We start from the raw sequence: 19,143 nt of genomic DNA, 5'->3' as shown, positions 1-19,143 counted from the left end.
TTCCCCCCCCCCCCCCCCCCCTTTTTTCTTTTTCTTTTTAGTGTCCTTAGTATACTTCCCGTGTACTTTGACCTTGACCTATCTTTTTTCGTCTTTATTTTAATAAATTCTTTTCTTACTGATCAAAAAGAAGAAGAAGAAGAAGTCAGGCAGGGGGGGGGGATGGACCTCAAAGCTGGGTAGGGGAGTTCATGGGTGTGATTTGTGGAGAGGTATTCGCATGGGATGAGAGGATTTTAGCAAAAATTGTCAGTTTGTTGTTGGGTTGGGGAATAGAGTGAGGTTTTGGCAGGATGGGTGGTATGGGGATCAACCTTTTCAATTGGCTTTCCCAAAGCTGTATGGTATTGCCATTGATAAGGAGGTATCTGTAGAAGCTTCTTTGTCTAGGCAGGGGGCGGAGGATAGAAGAATTTAGGATGTTCGTTTTATTCGAGAATTTAATGATTGGGAGATGGATGAAGGGCTGCGTTTTCTTCATATATTGGGAGCTATTAAAACTCCTCCAATAAATGTGGGAGACTGGATGAGATGAAAGTTGAAGCCTAATGGGGATTTTGACACCTGGTCATACTATAATAAATTATGGGACTCTTCCTCAATTGCCTTTCCTTGGAAAGTTATATGGAAAGTAAAGGCCCCTAGGCGAGTTTCCTTTTTTGTTTGGTGTGTAGTTTGGAATAAGATCCTAACGGGTTGGTTTTTGTGGACTGGTGTATTATGTGTCGACATTGTGGAGAGACGGTTGACCACTTACTTCTTCATTGTGAGGTGACTTATCGGTTATGGAGCTTTGTCTTTATAACTTTTGGCTTGTCTTGGGTTTTACTTAGATCAATCCCAGATTTGCTTTTTGGCTGGTGGAATTGGTTGGGGAAGCACTCATCTCAGATTTGAAATTTAGTTCTGTTGTGCATCCTTTGGTGTATTTGAAAGGAACGGAATCGGCAGACTTTTGAGGATTTGGATAGTTCCGGTGATCAGATGCTTGCTTTTTTCAGTGGAACTCTTTTTGATTGGCCTCGGGCATGGGGACTCACGACTAGTGATTCTCTCCCTTTTTTCCTTAGCTTTCTTTCTCTTTGTAATTAATATGTTGATAGGTTTTCTTTTTTGTTTTTCTCTGTTTTCTTCTTGTTTTTTCTGGTTTTGCTCTATGTTCTTCATGCTTAGAGTAGCCTTTCGTATATATATCATTTTTACTTATCAAAAAAAAAAAAATTATGGGTTCAAAACCCATTTGGTGTGTGTCTACACCAATCCAAAAGAGAAAAAATTGATTAACATTTCCTGTCTTCATCGTAGGAATTCACTCCAGATGCTGGAAGATATGATGTTATATGGGTGCAATGGTGTATTGGGCATCTCACAGATGATGACTTCGTATCATTCTTCAGCAGAGCTAAGGTAATGTCATTCCCTAATATGGCACCTCCTTCCCCTGTGAAAAATTGCTATGAACAAGTTGAGTAAATTTCCTGGACTCATCAGAAGCCAAAACATTACAAACTTTTAGTTTTAGATAATTGGTTCTGTAAAAAGAATGAAATGAATTAAAAAATTGTTGACTAATCAACTGACTTAAAAAATTGAATTTTCTTTCTTTCATTTAGCCTTAAGCTTTTCTCTTTCTTTGCTTCTAATCTTTCTCCTATTGCTTGAATGATCTTGGGTTGGAGAATTTAATGTAGTAAGTGCCATGAAGATGGCCTAATTGAATCTTGATAAATGTGAATTCTTTTTTCTGGAAACAATTTCCTTTGTGGCCATATTGCTGAATAAGGGACTAAATGCTAAGTTCCACGTTTGAGTTACACTAAGTTTCCTGTAATTGTTGCTAGTATGGCCAATGGAAGAATCTTCAAACTGCTGAGGTAACCAAGAACCTTGATTTGCTGTACCATTGAACTGATTACTGAAACAATGTTCTCATGCTTTTTATGTTTTATTTATTTATTTTTTCTGAGTCTACTTGTTTCACTGACATAATGTGCTGCATAGGATTCAACACACATACATTTTTTCTCCCTCAACATATAAGCAAAAGGAAAAGTATATTTCTGGTTCTGTTTTAGCAAAATGATAACCCACCAAAATTTTTAATGCTAATTCATGAAGTTGTATAACCTGTTCTCTCTTTGACTGCTTAGTAGTTATAAGTGGTGTATTAAAAGATTTTTCATCTTAGTTGTCATTATTATTGTGGCATTAAGTGCTTGAGCTTTCTCAGGTTTCATTTGTTAGCTGTTGACTGATGTTCAGCACTTTGGTAGTAATACGAATGTTTTTTCCTTTTGCTTTGTTGGATGTTAAATTTTTTATTTATTTTATTTTATTTCCAACTTTTTGCATTTTCTTGGAGTTTGATGTCTCAAAGATGTATATATGTTGCAACCCTGTAGCCTTACCAGATTGTTATTACATTGCTTGACTATGAACATTGAAATGAACATATGTATGTGCTCACTTTAACTAACTTATATGTTGCTTCTAGGCTGGCCTAAAACCTGGTGGATTTTTTGTCCTGAAGGAGAACGTAGCCAGAACTGGTACCTTTCCTTTTCTTTATTGTCACTAGTTATGCTAATATTTTCGTTTGACATGTTTGCACCAACAATTAAGATTAGTTTTCAATGCAGTAACTTAGGTCCCTACAGCCTTGAAGTGGATGCCATTTTCTTTCATCTGCACAGCTTTGATGGCTCTGAAAATAGGGAGATTGTCTTATGCCATTCAAGCAACTCATAGGGGGTTACTTTATTACGTTTGTAATTAATTCCCAAATACATATCCAGATATGATAATTTGAAACATTTAAAAAATGTATTTTGTACTTATCCAAAAAAAAAAAAAAAAAAAATGGGGAGGGGGGGGGGGGGATGGACCTCAAAGTTGGGTAGGGGAGTTCATGGGTGTGGTTTGTGGAGAGGTATTCGCATGGGATGGGAGGATTTTAGCAAAAATTGTCAGTTTGTTGTTGGGTTAGGGAATAGAGTGAGGTTTTGGCAGGATAGGTGGTATCGATCAACCTTTTTAATTGGCTTTCCCAAAACTGTATGGTATTGCCATTGATAAGGAGGTATCTGTAGAAGTTTCTTTGTCTAGGCAGGGGGCGGAGGATAGAAGAATTTGGGATGTTCGTTTTATTCGAGAATTTAATGATTGGGAGATGGATGAAGGGCTGCGTTTTCTTCATATATTGGGAGCTAATACTCCTCCAATGGATGTGAGAGACCAGATGAGATGGAAGTTGAAGCCTAATGGGGATTTTGACACCCGGTTATACTATAACAAATTAAGGGACTCTTCCTCAATTGCCTTTCCTTGGAAAGCTATATGGAAAGTAAAGGCCCTTAGGCGAGTTTCCTTTTTTGTTTGGTGTGTAGCTTGGAATAAGATCCTAACGGGTTGGTTTTTGTGGACTGGTGTATTATGTGCCGACATTGTGAAGAGACGGTTGACCACTTACTTCTTCATTGTGAGGTGGCTTATCGGTTATGGACCTTTGTCTTTATAACTTTTGGCTTGTCTTGGGTTTTACCTAGATCGATCCCAGATTTGCTTTTTAGCTGGTGGAATTGGTTGGGGAAGCACTCATCTCAGATTTGGAATTTAGTTCCGTTGTGCATCCTTTGGTGTATTTGGAAAGAACGGAATCGGCAGACTTTTGACGACTTGGATAGTTCCGGTGATCAGATGTTTGCTTCTTTTAGTGGAACTCTTTTTGATTGGCCTCCGGAATGGGGACTCACGACTAGTGATTCTCTCCATTTTTTCCTTAGCTCTCCTTCTCTTTGTAATTAATATGTTGATTGGTTTTCTTTTTTGTTTTTCTCTGATTTCTTCTTCTTGTTTTTTCTGGGTTTGCTCTATGTTCTTCATGCTTGGAGTAGCCTTTCGTATATATATCATTCTTACTTATAAAAAAAAAAAAAAAAAATTATGGGTTCAAAACCCATTTGGTGTGTGTGTACACCAATCCAAAAGAGAAAAAATTGACTAACATTTTCTGTCTTCATCGTAGGAATTCACTCCAGATGCTGGAAGATATGATGTTATATGGGTGCAATGGTGTATTGGGCATCTCACAGATGATGACTTCGTATCATTCTTCAGCAGAGCTAAGGTAATGTCATTCCCTAATATGGCACCTCCTTCCCCTGTGAAAAATTGCTATGAACAAGTTGAGTAAATTTCCTGGACTCATCAGAAGCCAAAACGTTACAAACTTTTAGTTTTAGATAATTGGTTCTGTAAAAAGAATGAATTGAATTAAAAAATTGTTGACTAATCAACTGACTTAAAAAATTGAATTTTCTTTCTTTCATTTAGCCTTAAGCTTTTCTCTCTCTTTGCTTCTAATCTTTCTCCTATTTCTTGAATGATCTTGGGTTGGAGAATTTAATGTAGTAAGTGCCATGAAGATGGCCTAATTGAACCTTGATAAATGTGAATTCTTTTTTCTGGAAACAATTTCCTTTGTGGCCATATTGCTGCATAAGGGACTAAATGCTAAGTTACACGTTTGAGTTACACTAAGTTTCCTGTAATTGTTGCTAGTATGGCCAATGGAAGAATCTTCAAACTGCTGAGGTAACCAAGAACGTTGATTTGCTGTACCATTGAACTGATTACTGAAACAATGTTCTCATGCTTTTTATGTTTTATTTATTTATTTTTTCTGAGTCTACTTGTTTCACTGACATAATGTGCTGCATAGGATTCAACACACATACATTTTTTCTCCCTCAACATATAAGCAAAAGGAAAAGTATATTTCTGGTTCTGTTTTAGCAAAATGATAACCCACCAAAATTTTTAATGCTAATTCATGAAGTTGTATAACCTGTTCTCTCTTTGACTGGTTAGTAGTTATAAGTGGTGTATTAAAAGATTTTTCATCTTAGTTGTCATTATTATTGTGGCATTAAGTGCTCGAGATTTCTCAGGTTTCATTTGTTAGCCGTTGACTGATGTTCAGCACTTTGGTAGTAATACGAATGTTTTTTCCTTTTGCTTTGTTGGATGTTAAATTTTTTATTTTTTATTTATTTTATTTTTTTCCAACTTTTTGCATTTCTTGGAGTTTGATATCTCAAAGATGTATATATGTTGCAACCCCGTAGCCTTACCAGATTGTTATTACATTGCTTGACTATGAACATTGAAATGAACATATCTATGTGCTCACTTTAACTAACTTATATGTTGCTTCTAGGCTGGCCTAAAACCTGGTGGATTTTTTGTCCTGAAGGAGAACGTAGCCAGAACTGGTACCTTTCCTTTTCTTTATTGTCACTAGTTAATGCTAATATTTTCGTTTGACATGTTTGCACCAACAATTAAGATTAGTTTTCAATGCAGTAACTTAGGTCCCTACAACCTTGAAGTGGATGCCATTTTCTTTCATCTGCACAGCTTCGATGGCTCTGAAAATAGGGAGATTGTCTTATGCCATTCAAGCAACTCATAGGGGGTTACTTTATTACGTTTGTAATTAATTCCCAAATACATATCCAGATATGATAATTTGAAACATTTAAAAAATGTATTATGTACTTAATCCCAAAAAAAAAAAAAAGAGTATTAAATCAAATGCCAAAACATAGCTTCAACTCATGCACTTTCCAGTAGATCTGAAAAAATACAAACTTAAAAATTAAAAACACATAACCAAATTTACTATAAGAATCTGATTTAATTGTTTCCGTTAAAATTTTTTGCCAATGAGCTACAGCTCAATTGGCCCTTCCTTCTCCCGTAATATTGGGATTGAGGGTGCATTATGGGTTCAAAGGCTCATTTGGTTCGTGTTTAGCTTACCAATTAAAAAATTAATATTTTTATACACTTGCAATAGTATAGAGTATTTGAGATATCAAAGTCCAAGTATATGTGCAAAGATATTCGGACTCAATGCGAGTATTATATTTATGTGACTTATCTATTGTATTGGATGTGCTTTTAAAATAATTGAAGTTATAAAATTCTAGAAGATGGACTTATGCATATCGAATAAAGGTGAATTGAGGTGCATGGAAGTATGAAGTGGGGAAAGGGAATTCTTTGAAAGGATATGAGGCAATGGTCGCATCTGATTGCAATGTTAAGATGAAAAAGATTGAAGAAGACTATCAAGTTTTAGTTCACTTGTAAATGTTAGTACAATATTTAGTTCACTTGTAAAGAGACCAGTTTTATTGATTAATAAAATTTCTTTTGAAAATTTTCCAATGGTTTGATGCTAACTTCAGCCAACCCTAGGTATTTACTCTTAGATTTTCTATCCCGTTTGTTGCTGATTCCAAGTAACCTTAAGTGCTGATTCCTAGGTTATCTTTTTATTTTTATTATTTTAATTTTTCTTCTTCATTTTTATTGTTGCATCTGTTTTGGTTTTATCCTGCATTAGTTTTGGTATTAGAGCTCATAGTTCTGCATCAACAAATTTTTTGCAATGGCAAAATGAATACATTTGGGCTGATTTTACCTATTTGTAGGATTTGTGCTGGACAATGAAGATCGAAGCATCACCAGGTCTGATTCATACTTTAGGGAGCTCTTTCAGAAGTGTGGGTTGCATATTTACCAATCAAAGGTAAGCTTCAATTGGTGCATGTGCAAGCGTAAATGCTCTCTAATTATCTACTTTTTGTTTCTTGACAATATTAAAAAAAGAAGAGACATAAATGATATAGGCTGTGTTTGACACAACTAACAGCTTCTCTATATAATGAGTCGGCAACTTCATAATTTTTATGCCATTTGTGGGTGTGGGTGTGTCTGATTTATTTTAAATTATTCTTTACTTTGGTGACATCAGAACGTTAGCCTATTACAATTTCATCCCTACCTTTGGAAACTTGAGGCATGGCCCAAGGGCAGACTGCATACTTTCTTATATTATACACAAGCCCTGAGATTAGTTTTGGTAGAATCTGAAAATAAATGCCCTGAGATTAGTTTTGGTAGATTCTGAAAATAAATGTAAAATTAAGTAGTATAAGAAGGTTACATAACTAATGGTCCATATTTAAGGGTTTTCCTCTGGAGAATGTGTAGCTTGAATTTTTAAAGAGTCATTTATGTAGGTTGTTCAAGAATATTGTTAGTTGGTACTGTAGCTACTCAAAAATAGCTAAATTGAGATTCAGTGACTGATAGAAGTTAGTTCTTTACCTGAAAGGAAGAAAAAGAGATAGAAGGTCATTCCCTTGTCAGACGTCCAATTTATCTACTTTTTTCCTTTCTCTGGTCTTTTTACAAATCCTTTGCATGTGGATAAATTGCTGGAAAAATTACAGTGGACTTAAGTAGTGCTATAGATGAGAGGTTCAAATTTCAGTTGGTGGATTGGGAACTTGCTTGTTGTCCTTCTAAGTTGAAGTGTTTAGAATAAGGAAGCTAAGTACCTATAACCAAGCTTTGCTGGCAAATGATCCTAGTATTTGGGGAGGAAAGATCTTTGGAGGCATATTATTGGGATGAAAATGGAGTTTCTTGGGTGAGTGGATGACAGATATAGTGGAGAGCACTCACAATTGTAGTAATATGCTTCTGTTAATTCTTGGAGTACACAAAAGATAGGGGATCCATTCTAAGAATCTCATGTTTGGTCAAGTTTGCCAAGATTGAGAATCAGAGTAAGTTGATTCACTGATGAGCCTGTTATATTTCTATATCCTGGTGGATGAGTGGGCTGATAGATAGTTAGGGAAGCCTAACATAATGTTATATACCTGAGTGGGCTGATATATATGTATTTTGGAATTTAATTCCAGGCTGTTTGATGTGGACTATTTGGTTGGAATGTAATTGTAGTTTCTTTGAAGATTCTAAGAAGACATTGGTTGAGTTAAAAGACTTGTGCCAGCGTAGACTTTTTAATTGGTCTCGGTGCTGGGGTTTTACAGATTGCCCTTCTCTTCTACTATTTTTTTCTTCTATTAGACTAGCTCTTGATTTCTTCGCATTTGTTTACTGTTTATGCTTATCTGTGTTCATCATGATGAACACCCTGTATGTTTCTTTCTTATTTCATTAATAATAGTTCTCATATTACCTATCAAAAAAGAAAAGAAAAAAGATATCTGATCTCTTTATTGAGAGGATCAAGTGATATGCAATGTCCTTGGAAGAGCATCTGCTGTAGCATTAGCAATTCCTAAAAACGATTTCTTAGGAACTTTATTTGGGGTACATTAGGTGATGACCAAGAATGTTGTTGATGTGTATTTTGGTTGTAAAGGACAGTCTGGGCCACATAAGAGTAGTTTGGTGTAGAATACAATTCTTCTTTACCTCACGTGGATTATTTATTTATTATTGGAGAGAGAGAGAGAGAGAGAGAGAGAGAAATCTGGTTCCAAGGGATGTCTTAATAGAGATAATACAAGTTATGTTAAAATAGCAAAAACTGGGTGGCTTAAAAATGACATATTAGTTTATTTTCGGGGACTTGGGCTCTAGGGAGAGTTTGGATTCAGCTGTTTTCATAAACAATATTGAAGTATTGGAGATAGAGAGTTATGTAAAGATTGTTTTATCCTGCCTATTACTAAATTCCAATGTGTCACCCAAATCTCCTTTGTTTAGTGGTGGCTTTAGGATTTTTTTTTTAGGGTGGATGCTAAGAAACTTAAATTTTACAAAATTTAATAAAGAGATAACTTGAATATAATAACGTTACCAAAAAAAAAAAAAAAAAATAAATAAATGAAGTATTACAAATTTTTTCTACTAACAAAGAGAAAAGGAAACAAAAATGTACTGGAAAGAGATAAAGTGGGAATTATTAATGTTGAAATGAGAGTAATAAAGTAAGAGAGTTGAAATGATAATAGAAAAGAGAAAGAAAATGGATGATATTTGCTACAACTGCGAGTTGAGTCGATAAGATAAGGAGAGCAAAATTATTGTGACTGCAAAGCCAAAAAGAACATAACCAAAGAGAGCATAATTTGAGCTAGTCTTGTTTTTGTTTGTGTTATTTTTGTTGTTATTTGGGCTTTTTTTGTTGTTGTTATTTAAGGGTTTTTTTTGGGTTAAGGATTATGTTTGGGGGGCTAGAATTATTTTTGGAGTAATGCTATATCTACAACATTTTAAAAACAAATCTTATGCAACGATTTGTTATTATTGGGTTAAAAAGTGATGTCAATATTGTGCCCAAATTAGAATTAGTAACCGCTTTCTAGTTATCACATAAAATTTGTTGTGAAATTATTTTAAAATGTTGTGAATACTCTTATTTTTATTAAAACCAAATTCTTGTAATTCTTAAGTTAGGGTGGTCAATATTTTTATTAGGGTGGTCAAAATATGTTAGTTTAGTGTATGTGTGTGTGTGTGTGTGTATATATATATTTTGGCAAGTCAAGGTGGTCTTGGGACCACCTTGGGTTACATATTGAGCTGCCCCTGCCTTTGTCCTACCTTATAGCTGGAGTAGCCTATTTCTATTTTGATAATAGCTTCTGCAGTCATCAAATTTTAGATTTAGTATTTGTGAGCTGGATGTCTAGGTGATGCCCATGAATGCAGTTGATGTGTATTTTGGTCTATAACCTAAAAAATCAAGTAAAATTGAAACATAAGCATGGGCTAGGACACTGATTGGAATTCAAATCCTGGAATTTAAATTCCTGCTGTATGTGAGTTTGTGGATGCAAATGGAATGAGTTTGCCCCTTTTTTGGTATAAAGGTAGAGAATTGATGACTGTAACCGGTTCTCTTTGATACAGTTATTCCTTGAAGTTTATTCCATGTATCAAATAATTCATTTTGATAACTGGGATTCTCTCTCTCTTGAAATTTGAAAGCTTGTTGTTCAAAAGCTTATCTTAAAATGAATTGCAGTGGTATGCAATAAAATCAATTTAATTTTCTAACTCAAGATTTTCTTTTTAATCAGGATCAAAAGGGATTGCCTGAGGAACTATTTGCTGTGAAGATGTATGCATTAACTACTGATTCACCAAAGAGGATTCATAGGACCAGATCTAAAGTAAAAGCAAATATGCCTAGAATCATTAAGTGAGGAAATTTGTGGTGAACTTCTGATTCCCAACCAGATAGAGATTTTATGTGGACAATGGGAGTGCTTGTCACTCTATGAGGGCATGGGTTGAAGACCTAGGATGCATGTGTAACTTAACATCATGCAACTTTTTGGTGGTTGTGTTTGGACATAAAAATTAATATTTGCACAAGAATGTATCAGAATATGGGGATTATAATCCCATCCTGTAAAATTCAATTAGATACTAATTTTTTTGTTTGGATATTATGTAATCAATCTATCTATATATATTTATTTATTTATTATAAAAAAAAGGTAGTACCTTTGCAGTTGACATCTTGAGGTAACTAGGAATCTCAAGTAAACTCATCCCATTAATTTTGCAACCTTGTGACTCTTAAAAAGCTGTACATAAAAGCTAATAAGTAAAAAGCTAGCTTATAATCTATCATAATTAATTGATTGATGAAATTCTTGTTTAAATTGCTGTTAGCTGCTTCTTAACTCTGATTTCACCGTCCACTTTGCCTCTTAAAGAAGAATGCACAGGCTCTTGCATAAGAGCAATGTTTTTCTGTAGTTATATTTGCTAAGTGTCAGAAGTTTGTCAGCAGATAGTTACCATAGCTTTTGATAGTTACCATAGCTTTTGAGTAGAGTTGTGGTGTGCTTTTGTGTTAGAACTTCTTTCTCTCTCTCTTGTATGTGTGTATGTGTTTGTTTCTAAAAAAAAAAAAAAAACAATATGGTCTGAAATAACATTGGAGTAGGAAACATCAGTACTTTAAGTAAACAATATGATTAAAAAAAAAAGCACTATATGGTCTGAAATAACATTGGAGTAGTAAACATCAGTACTTTAAATAAACAATATGATTTTATAATCAAATTCACCTTGCCTGAACTTGTCCCTTTCACTTAGATTTAAATCTAGAAATGGAAAGTTTATCTTGATTGTATGCGCTTGTGTCCTTTGCCTCTGTCTCCAGGTGATCTTTTATGAGTAGGAGATGCCAAAACATTCCAAGATTCATAAGCTCTAGTTATAATATCAGCAATCTGACTTAAGTGCGGATGATGACTGCTTGACTGATCTGTGCACATTAAACCTAGGCGTATTAGCTGTTTCGCTTGATCAAACGAATTTTCTGTCATTTTCATTCTCTCATCAATCACCTCTCTCAGATTTCCAGGATAATGCTTTCTGATGTGATCAAGAAAGCCAACCTCACCACTCTTGGACTCATCACTCAGCCTGCTGCTAACTAGAATCTCCAGTAAGAATACTCCAAACTTCTGAATCTCTGAAAGCAAATTAGATATCCAATTAACTAAAACAAAACAAACATAAGCAGTAGCAGAAGAAGGGTAAGAAGAGAGGAAAATATAAACAGACAATGAAAATTAATCCTAGATTTGTTAAAATATAACTTACTCCTTGTACTACTGCTTTGATCTCCAACCTTAAACCTTGAAATCAATGGCTCTAGGTTGTCAGACAACAAAACACTGCTTGTCCTGAGATCATACCCTACTTCAGGCCATTCCTCATGCAGATAACACATCCCCTTCACCACTCCCATCAATATTTTCAACCTGTGCTTCCATGATGGAGCTGACCTTGATAACCATATTTCAACATTCTCACCCTCCATCCATTCTGTGACAATAGCCCTCAGTTTTCGTCTACTACAGGATCCCAAAACCTGAACTATGTTCTCGTGAGATAATTGAACAAGAACCTTGCATTCTTCTTCAAATCTCCGTTGGCTTTCTCTTGAAATGTCATCCCTATAGATCTCAATCCTCACTTGGGTACCATCTCTTAGTACTCCTCTGTACATATCAACTCCCTCGCCTTTTCCCACCAAATTCTCTCTTGAAAACCCATCAGTTGCTGCCTTAAGCATCGATGGCGTGAACTTGTTCTTTCTACGAAACACTCTAGGCAGAAAATCAGGCCTTACAAAACAAAGCCACCCAAAGCAACCCACCATCAGAATAACAAAAATGGGGAAACCAACCAATAAGATTATGGCTTTGATAGTAAACTTCTTCTTGTTTGGGAGAAGACCCGAATGAATAAAACTTGAAGCATTAAAGCGTTTGAAGAACTCGGCATCAGACATTGTACTTTCAGAAAAATAATTGTATGACAGATTAAGAAGTGTAAGGTTTGTAAGGGGAGAGAAGCTGTGTATTGGAACATCACCGGTAAGTTCATTGTGGCTCAAATCAAGAGCTTGGATTTGGGTGCATTGGAGGACATCAATTGGAAAACTACCCTTCATAGAGTTGTTGGACAAATCAATTGATAAGATGCTTAATGGGCAGTACTTCCAAAAGAAACTGAATGACAAGTAGAGTGGCGCGATCTTAGGACGGCTTCTAAGGTCTATCTTGGGGAATGTTTCTACGCAGTTTGGGTTCCTTGACTCATTGCAGAGATGACTTGCAACAATGGTGGATTTGAAGATTTCGTTGAGGTCAGAGGAATTGCAGTATCTTAAGGATGGGTTGTGGACGCAATTATTCCTTATTGTGGTGTTGAAATCTGGAGGTGGTTTTAAATTGTTGAGGTCTTCTACCACTGATGCTGAGTGCATAGCACGTGATAAGGTCAATATTATGGAGAAAAATAGAAGGAAAGTTTCTGATATGGAAGCCATGAATGTAGTTCTGCTTGAATGTGTTTATGGGTTTGTCAAAGTTTCAGATTCTACTCTATATGAAAAGCAAAAACTGTAAATAACTGGATGATGGTGGTTTAGAAAGTGTGGGCAGTGGGCTACTTTGGCGGGACAGTTAGTGAGTAGTCACTGACTATCCTGATAAAAAATAGTGTTATGATATCATCTTCAAAGACTCTTTCGTGTAACTATTTTTTTCCTCAGTTTTTTGTTTTTTAAAACAATTTTCCATTTTCTAACTCAAGAAACTTGTTTGATAACCTAAAGTAAGTAGAAATTGGTTTCTCAAAAAAAAAAAAAAAAAAAAAAAAAAAAGTAAGTAGAAATTGAAAATAGGCTTTTCCTGTTTTCTATTCCTAATTCTTAGAAAACACGGAGAAAATAATTTGGAAACCATAATTAATGAACTTGCGCTCTAGTTCTAACCCACTGGCAGCAAACACGGAATTCCAAGAATATTTTTCCCTTCTTCTCTCTTCTACGATGGGCTGTTTCTCTGCATTCCACATTTAAAATCTATGCTGTTTCTCTCACATGAATGTGCTTGCTGGTGGCATCATTGTAATCTTGTTTGCTTTCTTGCTCAAAAAAAAAAAAAAGATTTTTTTTTTTTTTTTTTTGCCTATAGTTTATTATCACTTTATCTGGTCTATGGCTATCTATGATTTATTTGACTTGTGGTTTTTCATCTATCTAATATGAAGCTAGAGACTTATGGTTTATTTTATGGTAAAGTGGGAGCCCATGTTGCTTAACATGTGGTTTTGCAAATGCCATGTGTTAAAGTTAGTAGTATATACAAAAATACTTCACCAAATTGACTAAGCCATTGAGCATCATAGGACATTTACTAATTGCAGGCAAGTGGCTACCATACTCCTACCAAATAAATCATAGTTAACAGTTAATTTATTTGCGTGGCCCTTTTTGTTTATTGAAAATATACAACCATTGTTAGCTTTGTCAATATGATATAGGCTCACTCTTCTATGTTATATGTCTCATAAAGACTGCACCACTTTTTGAATTTGGTAAACAAGAGAACACAACCAGTGATTATACATATAATCTCTTATGGACCTTCTCAAATGAATTGGTTTTGTCGTTGGATCTCTCTCTTCGGCCTTAAGCTTCCACCTAAACAATAATTTGCAGGAGAAAATACTACATCAAAGTTATTTTGTATATATCTTAACTATTTCCTTAAAAAAAAAAAGTTGGGAGAAGATCCTCTCCGCAGGCTTTAATTCCCTCCACTTTTTTAGCTAGATGTAAGATATGTGGCATTTAATTTTGATTTTGTGTGGTTTACATGGACTTGACAAAATTAGACCTGGACCCATTAACCTCCCTACATTTGAATGAAAAAAAAAAGAAAGAAAGAGTAGATTAAGAGAAATAACAACTTGTTTTATTATGATAAGTTTCTAACATGAACCCAATTTTGATCCAATCAAACTCGCTCATCAAGCCTTTATTATCAAATTTTAAACTTAATTTTTATTGAATCATTTTTAATTTTTCTTGTGTACTAAAGTTAATTATATTAAATTTTCTATATTGTAAATGAATGTACCAATGACATTACTCATAATTTTGACAAACAATTTTCAAATATAAATGTTTTTAGTGTTTGAACCTAATGTACTTCACTTAATATATTGTACCTAAGTTTAACCTATTGGAAATATTATATTTAAATGGATAATTATAAAAGATTAGTATTAGTCAAAATGTTGAGTGACATGGAAACAAAATGACATGGTTTAAATGGAATTAGAAATGAAATTAATGTGGTTTAGGCTAAGGGCAAAAGTTATGTACAATTCTTTAAGTGTTGCATCTTAGATTATTAAGTTCAATCATGTAGTTGAATTGATCAATGAATCATGTAATTGAATTTAATTGTTTTTGGAATTTATAACACTGCTTTATTGTATTGGTCAATACAACAACGTAATTGAATTTGATTGAAAAATATAAGATAAAAGACCTGAAGAACAATACCTGTAAGGACCAGGAAAACTCGCGGTCCAGGCCCTCTTAGAATAGTGGCTAGATTAGTTCAAACGCAGCCCAAAACAATGAATTTGTAGAGAGGGAAACAAACAACAAGAGGGAGGCTTTGTCCAAGGATAAAAATAAGGAAGAAAAGAAAATATAAATAAATGGATGAGCTGATTTCTCAATACAAGCTGCCGAGGAGGCCATAGTTATGCAAGAAATGTTACTATTCACTCTCTTCTCTCAGTGTTCTTCTTGTTTCTTTTCTATATCTTGATACTTGTGTCTGGATCCCCTTCTCTGTAAACCCTCTTTCTCTTATATATCTTTTCCAACCTTATATTTCAACCTTCCATCTTTACCTAACAAACCTCCCCTCTTGACACTTGTCTCTTTTTACATCTGAAGAAGGTGGCGGAAGGAGTTTGCTTAGCTGTGACTTACACTGTTTAGGTTACTTCCTCATTAATGTAGCTGATAAAACTATTGCCCACCATTTAATGCGGAGGCAATAGGCTACTCCAAACTAGAAACTTCCCCTATGATCACTGATTCTCTCTCATCAGATCCCTCTTCCCACTTGGAACGCCTTAGAGTCCTTTTGACTCATCCTTCCTCTCCTCGGGTAACCTTCCTCCTCGGGCCTGTGGCATCCCCACACTAATACTGCAACTCTTCAACTTCATCCTCGGTTCTCAGGCACCCACAATACCTATTTTAGTATTTAGCTAAAATTTTGAAGATGTTATTTTTTTGAAGGTGATATTTAGCTCATTAGTCAATGATAAAGGTATATGTGACCAAACTATTACATTAATATCGAATTTTGTTCTTACAAATCTCATTCATGCGTACTTTGTTGCACATGGACATGTATTACATCAAACTAGTATGTAACTTGTGCTTACGTACGAGAATGGTAAATTGAAGTGGTGCTATTGATGTTTACTTGGGTTATAAAACATATGGGATATTAGTTTGATTAGGACATTCGGAGGTACTAAAATAGTTTTTTCTTGCAATTTTCATGATATTGGTTATGTCAAGTTTCTCATTACACTACTATTATGTATATAATTTTGAAAATCACTATTGGATACTACATATACAATATCTATTCACAACCACTGTCTGTGAAATTCTACTAAATACAACTTAAAACAAAAGAATAAATTGGTCCAATAGTATCTCCTAAATTGAATGGGGATAGGTGCATGAAATCGTTCAACTCAATTACAATAAGTTACGTTCAAGATCCTGACATACAAAATAATACAATAGAAACAGTATAAAAAATTGCTCATTAGTTTAGAGAAAAAACTAACAGCAAAATCTAAATAATTTAATTTGTATGGAAAGCTAATAAAAGCAAAATTCAATTTTGAATCTAATTTAATTTTCTCTAAGCATTGGTTATATATATATATATGATTAGGTTTTAATGGTTTATTTATATTAAACTCATCGTTTTCTATATTGAATTAACTTGCTTGATACAAAAATTAAAAAAAAAACTTACATTAGATGAGACACATGGCGCAAAATTAAAGTCTCATTGAATTCCAATTATACTAAATTAATTAACTTGGCACAAAAATTTAAAAATTTAGATTAGATGGATACATATAACACACACACCTATGCGTGTGTGTGTAAATATATATACTAGCATTACTCCCGTGCGTTGCACGGTTTTGGTTATAAACTTTGGGAATACTTTTATTGAAAATAACAAATTAATAATCACTTGAATCTATATCATATAAATTGTATATAAAGTATTGTTCTTTGGATTCAAACAATCACACAACATATTTATATGAAAAAATTTCCTGAATTTAATAATTAAAAACCTAAGGAAAGTTAACAGGAGGTTTTTCATTTGCTAGAATATTTGAAGTACATCTAAAATGTGTTATGCACTTGAAGAGTATAGACTACATGGTATTTTTTTTTTTTCAAACCTTTATGTAGAGTTACGTTTTGATACACTAATGGCCTCTTTTATCTAAATGGGATCTCCTTAAAAATGAGTGGAGAGTCATGCAGATTTAATATTAAAGGAGTCTTAATGGATAAAATGGATAAAGACAATTGCTAGAAAAAATTATTAGTTCAAGCAAACAGTTGCATGATCATATTAAGATGTGAATTCCTTTTCATGATGTGGATTTAATATTACTTGCTAATAGCAATCTTGTGAAGGAATATGTTGTTGATATTTATAACATGCTATGTTAAAAAAAGAAAAATCATGAATACTATTCAAATGTGTTGTGGGTGATAAATATAGCTATGGATATTGATATTTGTAAAAACCAAAATAAAAATCAATTATAGTGAAATTTAAAATAATAAAAAAAGTTACATGCTTATAATGTTAGACAATTTCTTTCACACACATATAATATCATTAACAACAAAAATAAAAATGAGAAATAGTAACATAAAAATTTCACTTCTCAAGAAAGTTAATTTAATCTAATTAACANGAAAAATAACAAATTAATAATCACTTGAATCTATATCATATAAATTGTATATAAAGTATTGTTCTTTGGATTCAAACAATCACACAACATATTTATATGAAAAAATTCCTGAATTTAATAATTAAAAACCTAAGGAAAGTTAACAGGAGGTTTTTCATTTGCTAGAATATTTGAAGTACATCTAAAATGTGTTATGCACTTGAAGAGTATAGACTACATGGTATTTTTTTTTTTTCAAACCTTTATGTAGAGTTACGTTTTGATACACTAATGGCCTCTTTTATCTAAATGGGATCTCCTTAAAAATGAGTGGAGAGTCATGCAGATTTAATATTAAAGGAGTCTTAATGGATAAAATGGATAAAGACAATTGCTAGAAAAAATTATTAGTTCAAGCAAACAGTTGCATGATCATATTAAGATGTGAATTCCTTTTCATGATGTGGATTTAATATTACTTGCTAATAGCAATCTTGTGAAGGAATATGTTGTTGATATTTATAACATGCTATGTTAAAAAAAAAAAAAATCATGAATACTATTCAAATGTGTTGTGGGTGATAAATATAGCTATGGATATTGATATTTGTAAAAACCAAAATAAAAATCAATTATAGTGAAATTTAAAATAATAAAAAAGTTACATGCTTATAATGTTAGACAATTTCTTTCACACACATATAATATCATTAACAACAAAAATAAAAATGAGAAATAGTAACATAAAATTTCACTTCTCAAGAAAGTTAATTTAATCTAATAACACACATATAAACATAACAAAAATACAAATAGAACCCTTGTTGTAGGAGAGAATACAAAATTTGATAATTCTTAAATAATATTTATAGAGGTTTATATGATAGATTTCATGGATTTAAATTTGCATTTATGACTCATAAGCAAAACCTTAAAAAAAAAAAAAAAAAAAAACAAAACGAAGAAGAGAAATACATACCTATAATAGTTTGGATGGTAGGTTTGATAAAGACTTTTACTATGGATTTCACAAACATCAAATTGCCTAAGTAATAAGAAAAAACAACAAACAAAGGAGAGTAAGATTTCTAAACAACATAGAAATTGTAAGAGAATGAGAATTATTCATAATGGGGGAGAGAAAAGAAGAAGAAGAAGAAGTTGTGCCTAAGAATATATAAAAATACACTGAAAAACATTATATATAAGGTCTGTTTGAAATCCACTTATTTTGCTGAAATTGAAAACTTTTTGCTAAAAGTACTGTAGATAAATGTGAAGTTAGATGAAATAGTATAATGACACCCATGAATAGTATCAAAAAGTATAGTGGGACTCATAAATAATAGCAAAATAAGCTAAATCGTAAAATTAATTGGCAAAATTAATCATGTTAAACGGACACAAAGAGAGAATTTTCAATTGTGAGAACTTAGATTTCTAATCGTTCTAGAAATTATAAGAGAAGAAGAATTAACTTAGGACGTATGTTTACCCCCAAAAAAAAAATGCCATATAGTCATTGAACGTAATGTAAAAAAAAAAAAAAGAAGTTAAGTAAACGTGAATGGCAATAAGGAAATAGGATAGACATTTTTTTTTTTAAAGTTATAATCAGCTTAGAAGTTTAAAGTTATCCAAAGAAGAAGAATTTAAATGAACATTACTTTATCCAAAAAAGTGATAAAGAAGTGTAAGGTGTGTGTGTTGTTGCTGTTTTTTAATAAATGTGTAGTATGTTGCCCTTTTTTTTTTTTTTTTTTTTTTTTTTTTTTTTTTAAACTTAAGAATTTTAATAAATGATTAGATGAAGAATTTGGATTGTAATCAAATTAAGATACAATTTGGATTGTAATCAAAGTAAGATTTTTATCTACTTAGAAATTATAAGAGAAGAAAATTATATTTATTTTTTCTTAAAATCTAAAAAAAATTCTGCAATATGGTGAACTCAAG

At 33.0% G+C, this 19,143-nt stretch overlaps 2 protein-coding genes across 2 annotated transcripts in view; one reads left to right on the top strand and one right to left on the bottom strand.

Moving 5' to 3' along the window:
- The window catches only part of LOC112035016 (alpha N-terminal protein methyltransferase 1-like), a 16,420-nt gene extending 6,069 nt beyond the window's left edge, over window positions 1–10,351 (top strand). The window contains exons 4-8 of the mRNA XM_065774230.1: window positions 1,306–1,407; window positions 2,495–2,549; window positions 2,749–2,751; window positions 6,501–6,598; window positions 9,915–10,351. Of these exons, the coding sequence (XP_065630302.1) occupies window positions 1,306–1,407; window positions 2,495–2,549; window positions 2,749–2,751; window positions 6,501–6,598; window positions 9,915–10,040 (384 nt within the window). The 3' untranslated portion in view covers window positions 10,041–10,351. The remainder of the gene's footprint in view (window positions 1–1,305; window positions 1,408–2,494; window positions 2,550–2,748; window positions 2,752–6,500; window positions 6,599–9,914) is intronic.
- A 507-nt stretch (window positions 10,352–10,858) lies between these two features.
- Window positions 10,859–12,894, bottom strand: LOC112035002 (putative leucine-rich repeat receptor-like serine/threonine-protein kinase At2g24130). The gene is made up of 2 exons (XM_024067828.2): window positions 11,458–12,894; window positions 10,859–11,326 (listed from the first exon to the last, which is right to left on the bottom strand). Exons 1-2 carry the CDS (start codon window positions 12,689–12,691, stop codon window positions 10,968–10,970), a joined length of 1,593 nt encoding a protein of 530 aa, XP_023923596.1. The 5' UTR covers window positions 12,692–12,894; the 3' UTR covers window positions 10,859–10,967.
- Window positions 12,895–19,143: the final 6,249 nt, after the last annotated feature.

The sequence above is a fragment of the Quercus suber genome, unplaced genomic scaffold (assembly GCF_002906115.3).
Source record: "Quercus suber isolate HL8 unplaced genomic scaffold, Cork oak 2.0 scaffold_88, whole genome shotgun sequence".
Classification (NCBI taxonomy): domain Eukaryota; kingdom Viridiplantae; phylum Streptophyta; class Magnoliopsida; order Fagales; family Fagaceae; genus Quercus; species Quercus suber.
The sequence above is the reverse complement of the archived record's forward strand: the minus strand, read 5'-3'. Positions and strand labels throughout refer to the sequence as shown.

What these genes read in the sequence shown, in the direction of transcription:
- LOC112035002 (XM_024067828.2), bottom strand. Translation starts at nt 12,691, where the DNA reads ATGGCTTCCATATCAGAAACTTTCCTTCTATTTTTCTCCATAATATTG. An exon ending in TCAAAGCAGTAGTACAAGGA is followed by an intron (nt 11,327 to 11,457) that starts GTAAGTTATATT and finishes ATTTGCTTTCAG; the next exon opens with AGATTCAGAAGTTTGGAGTA.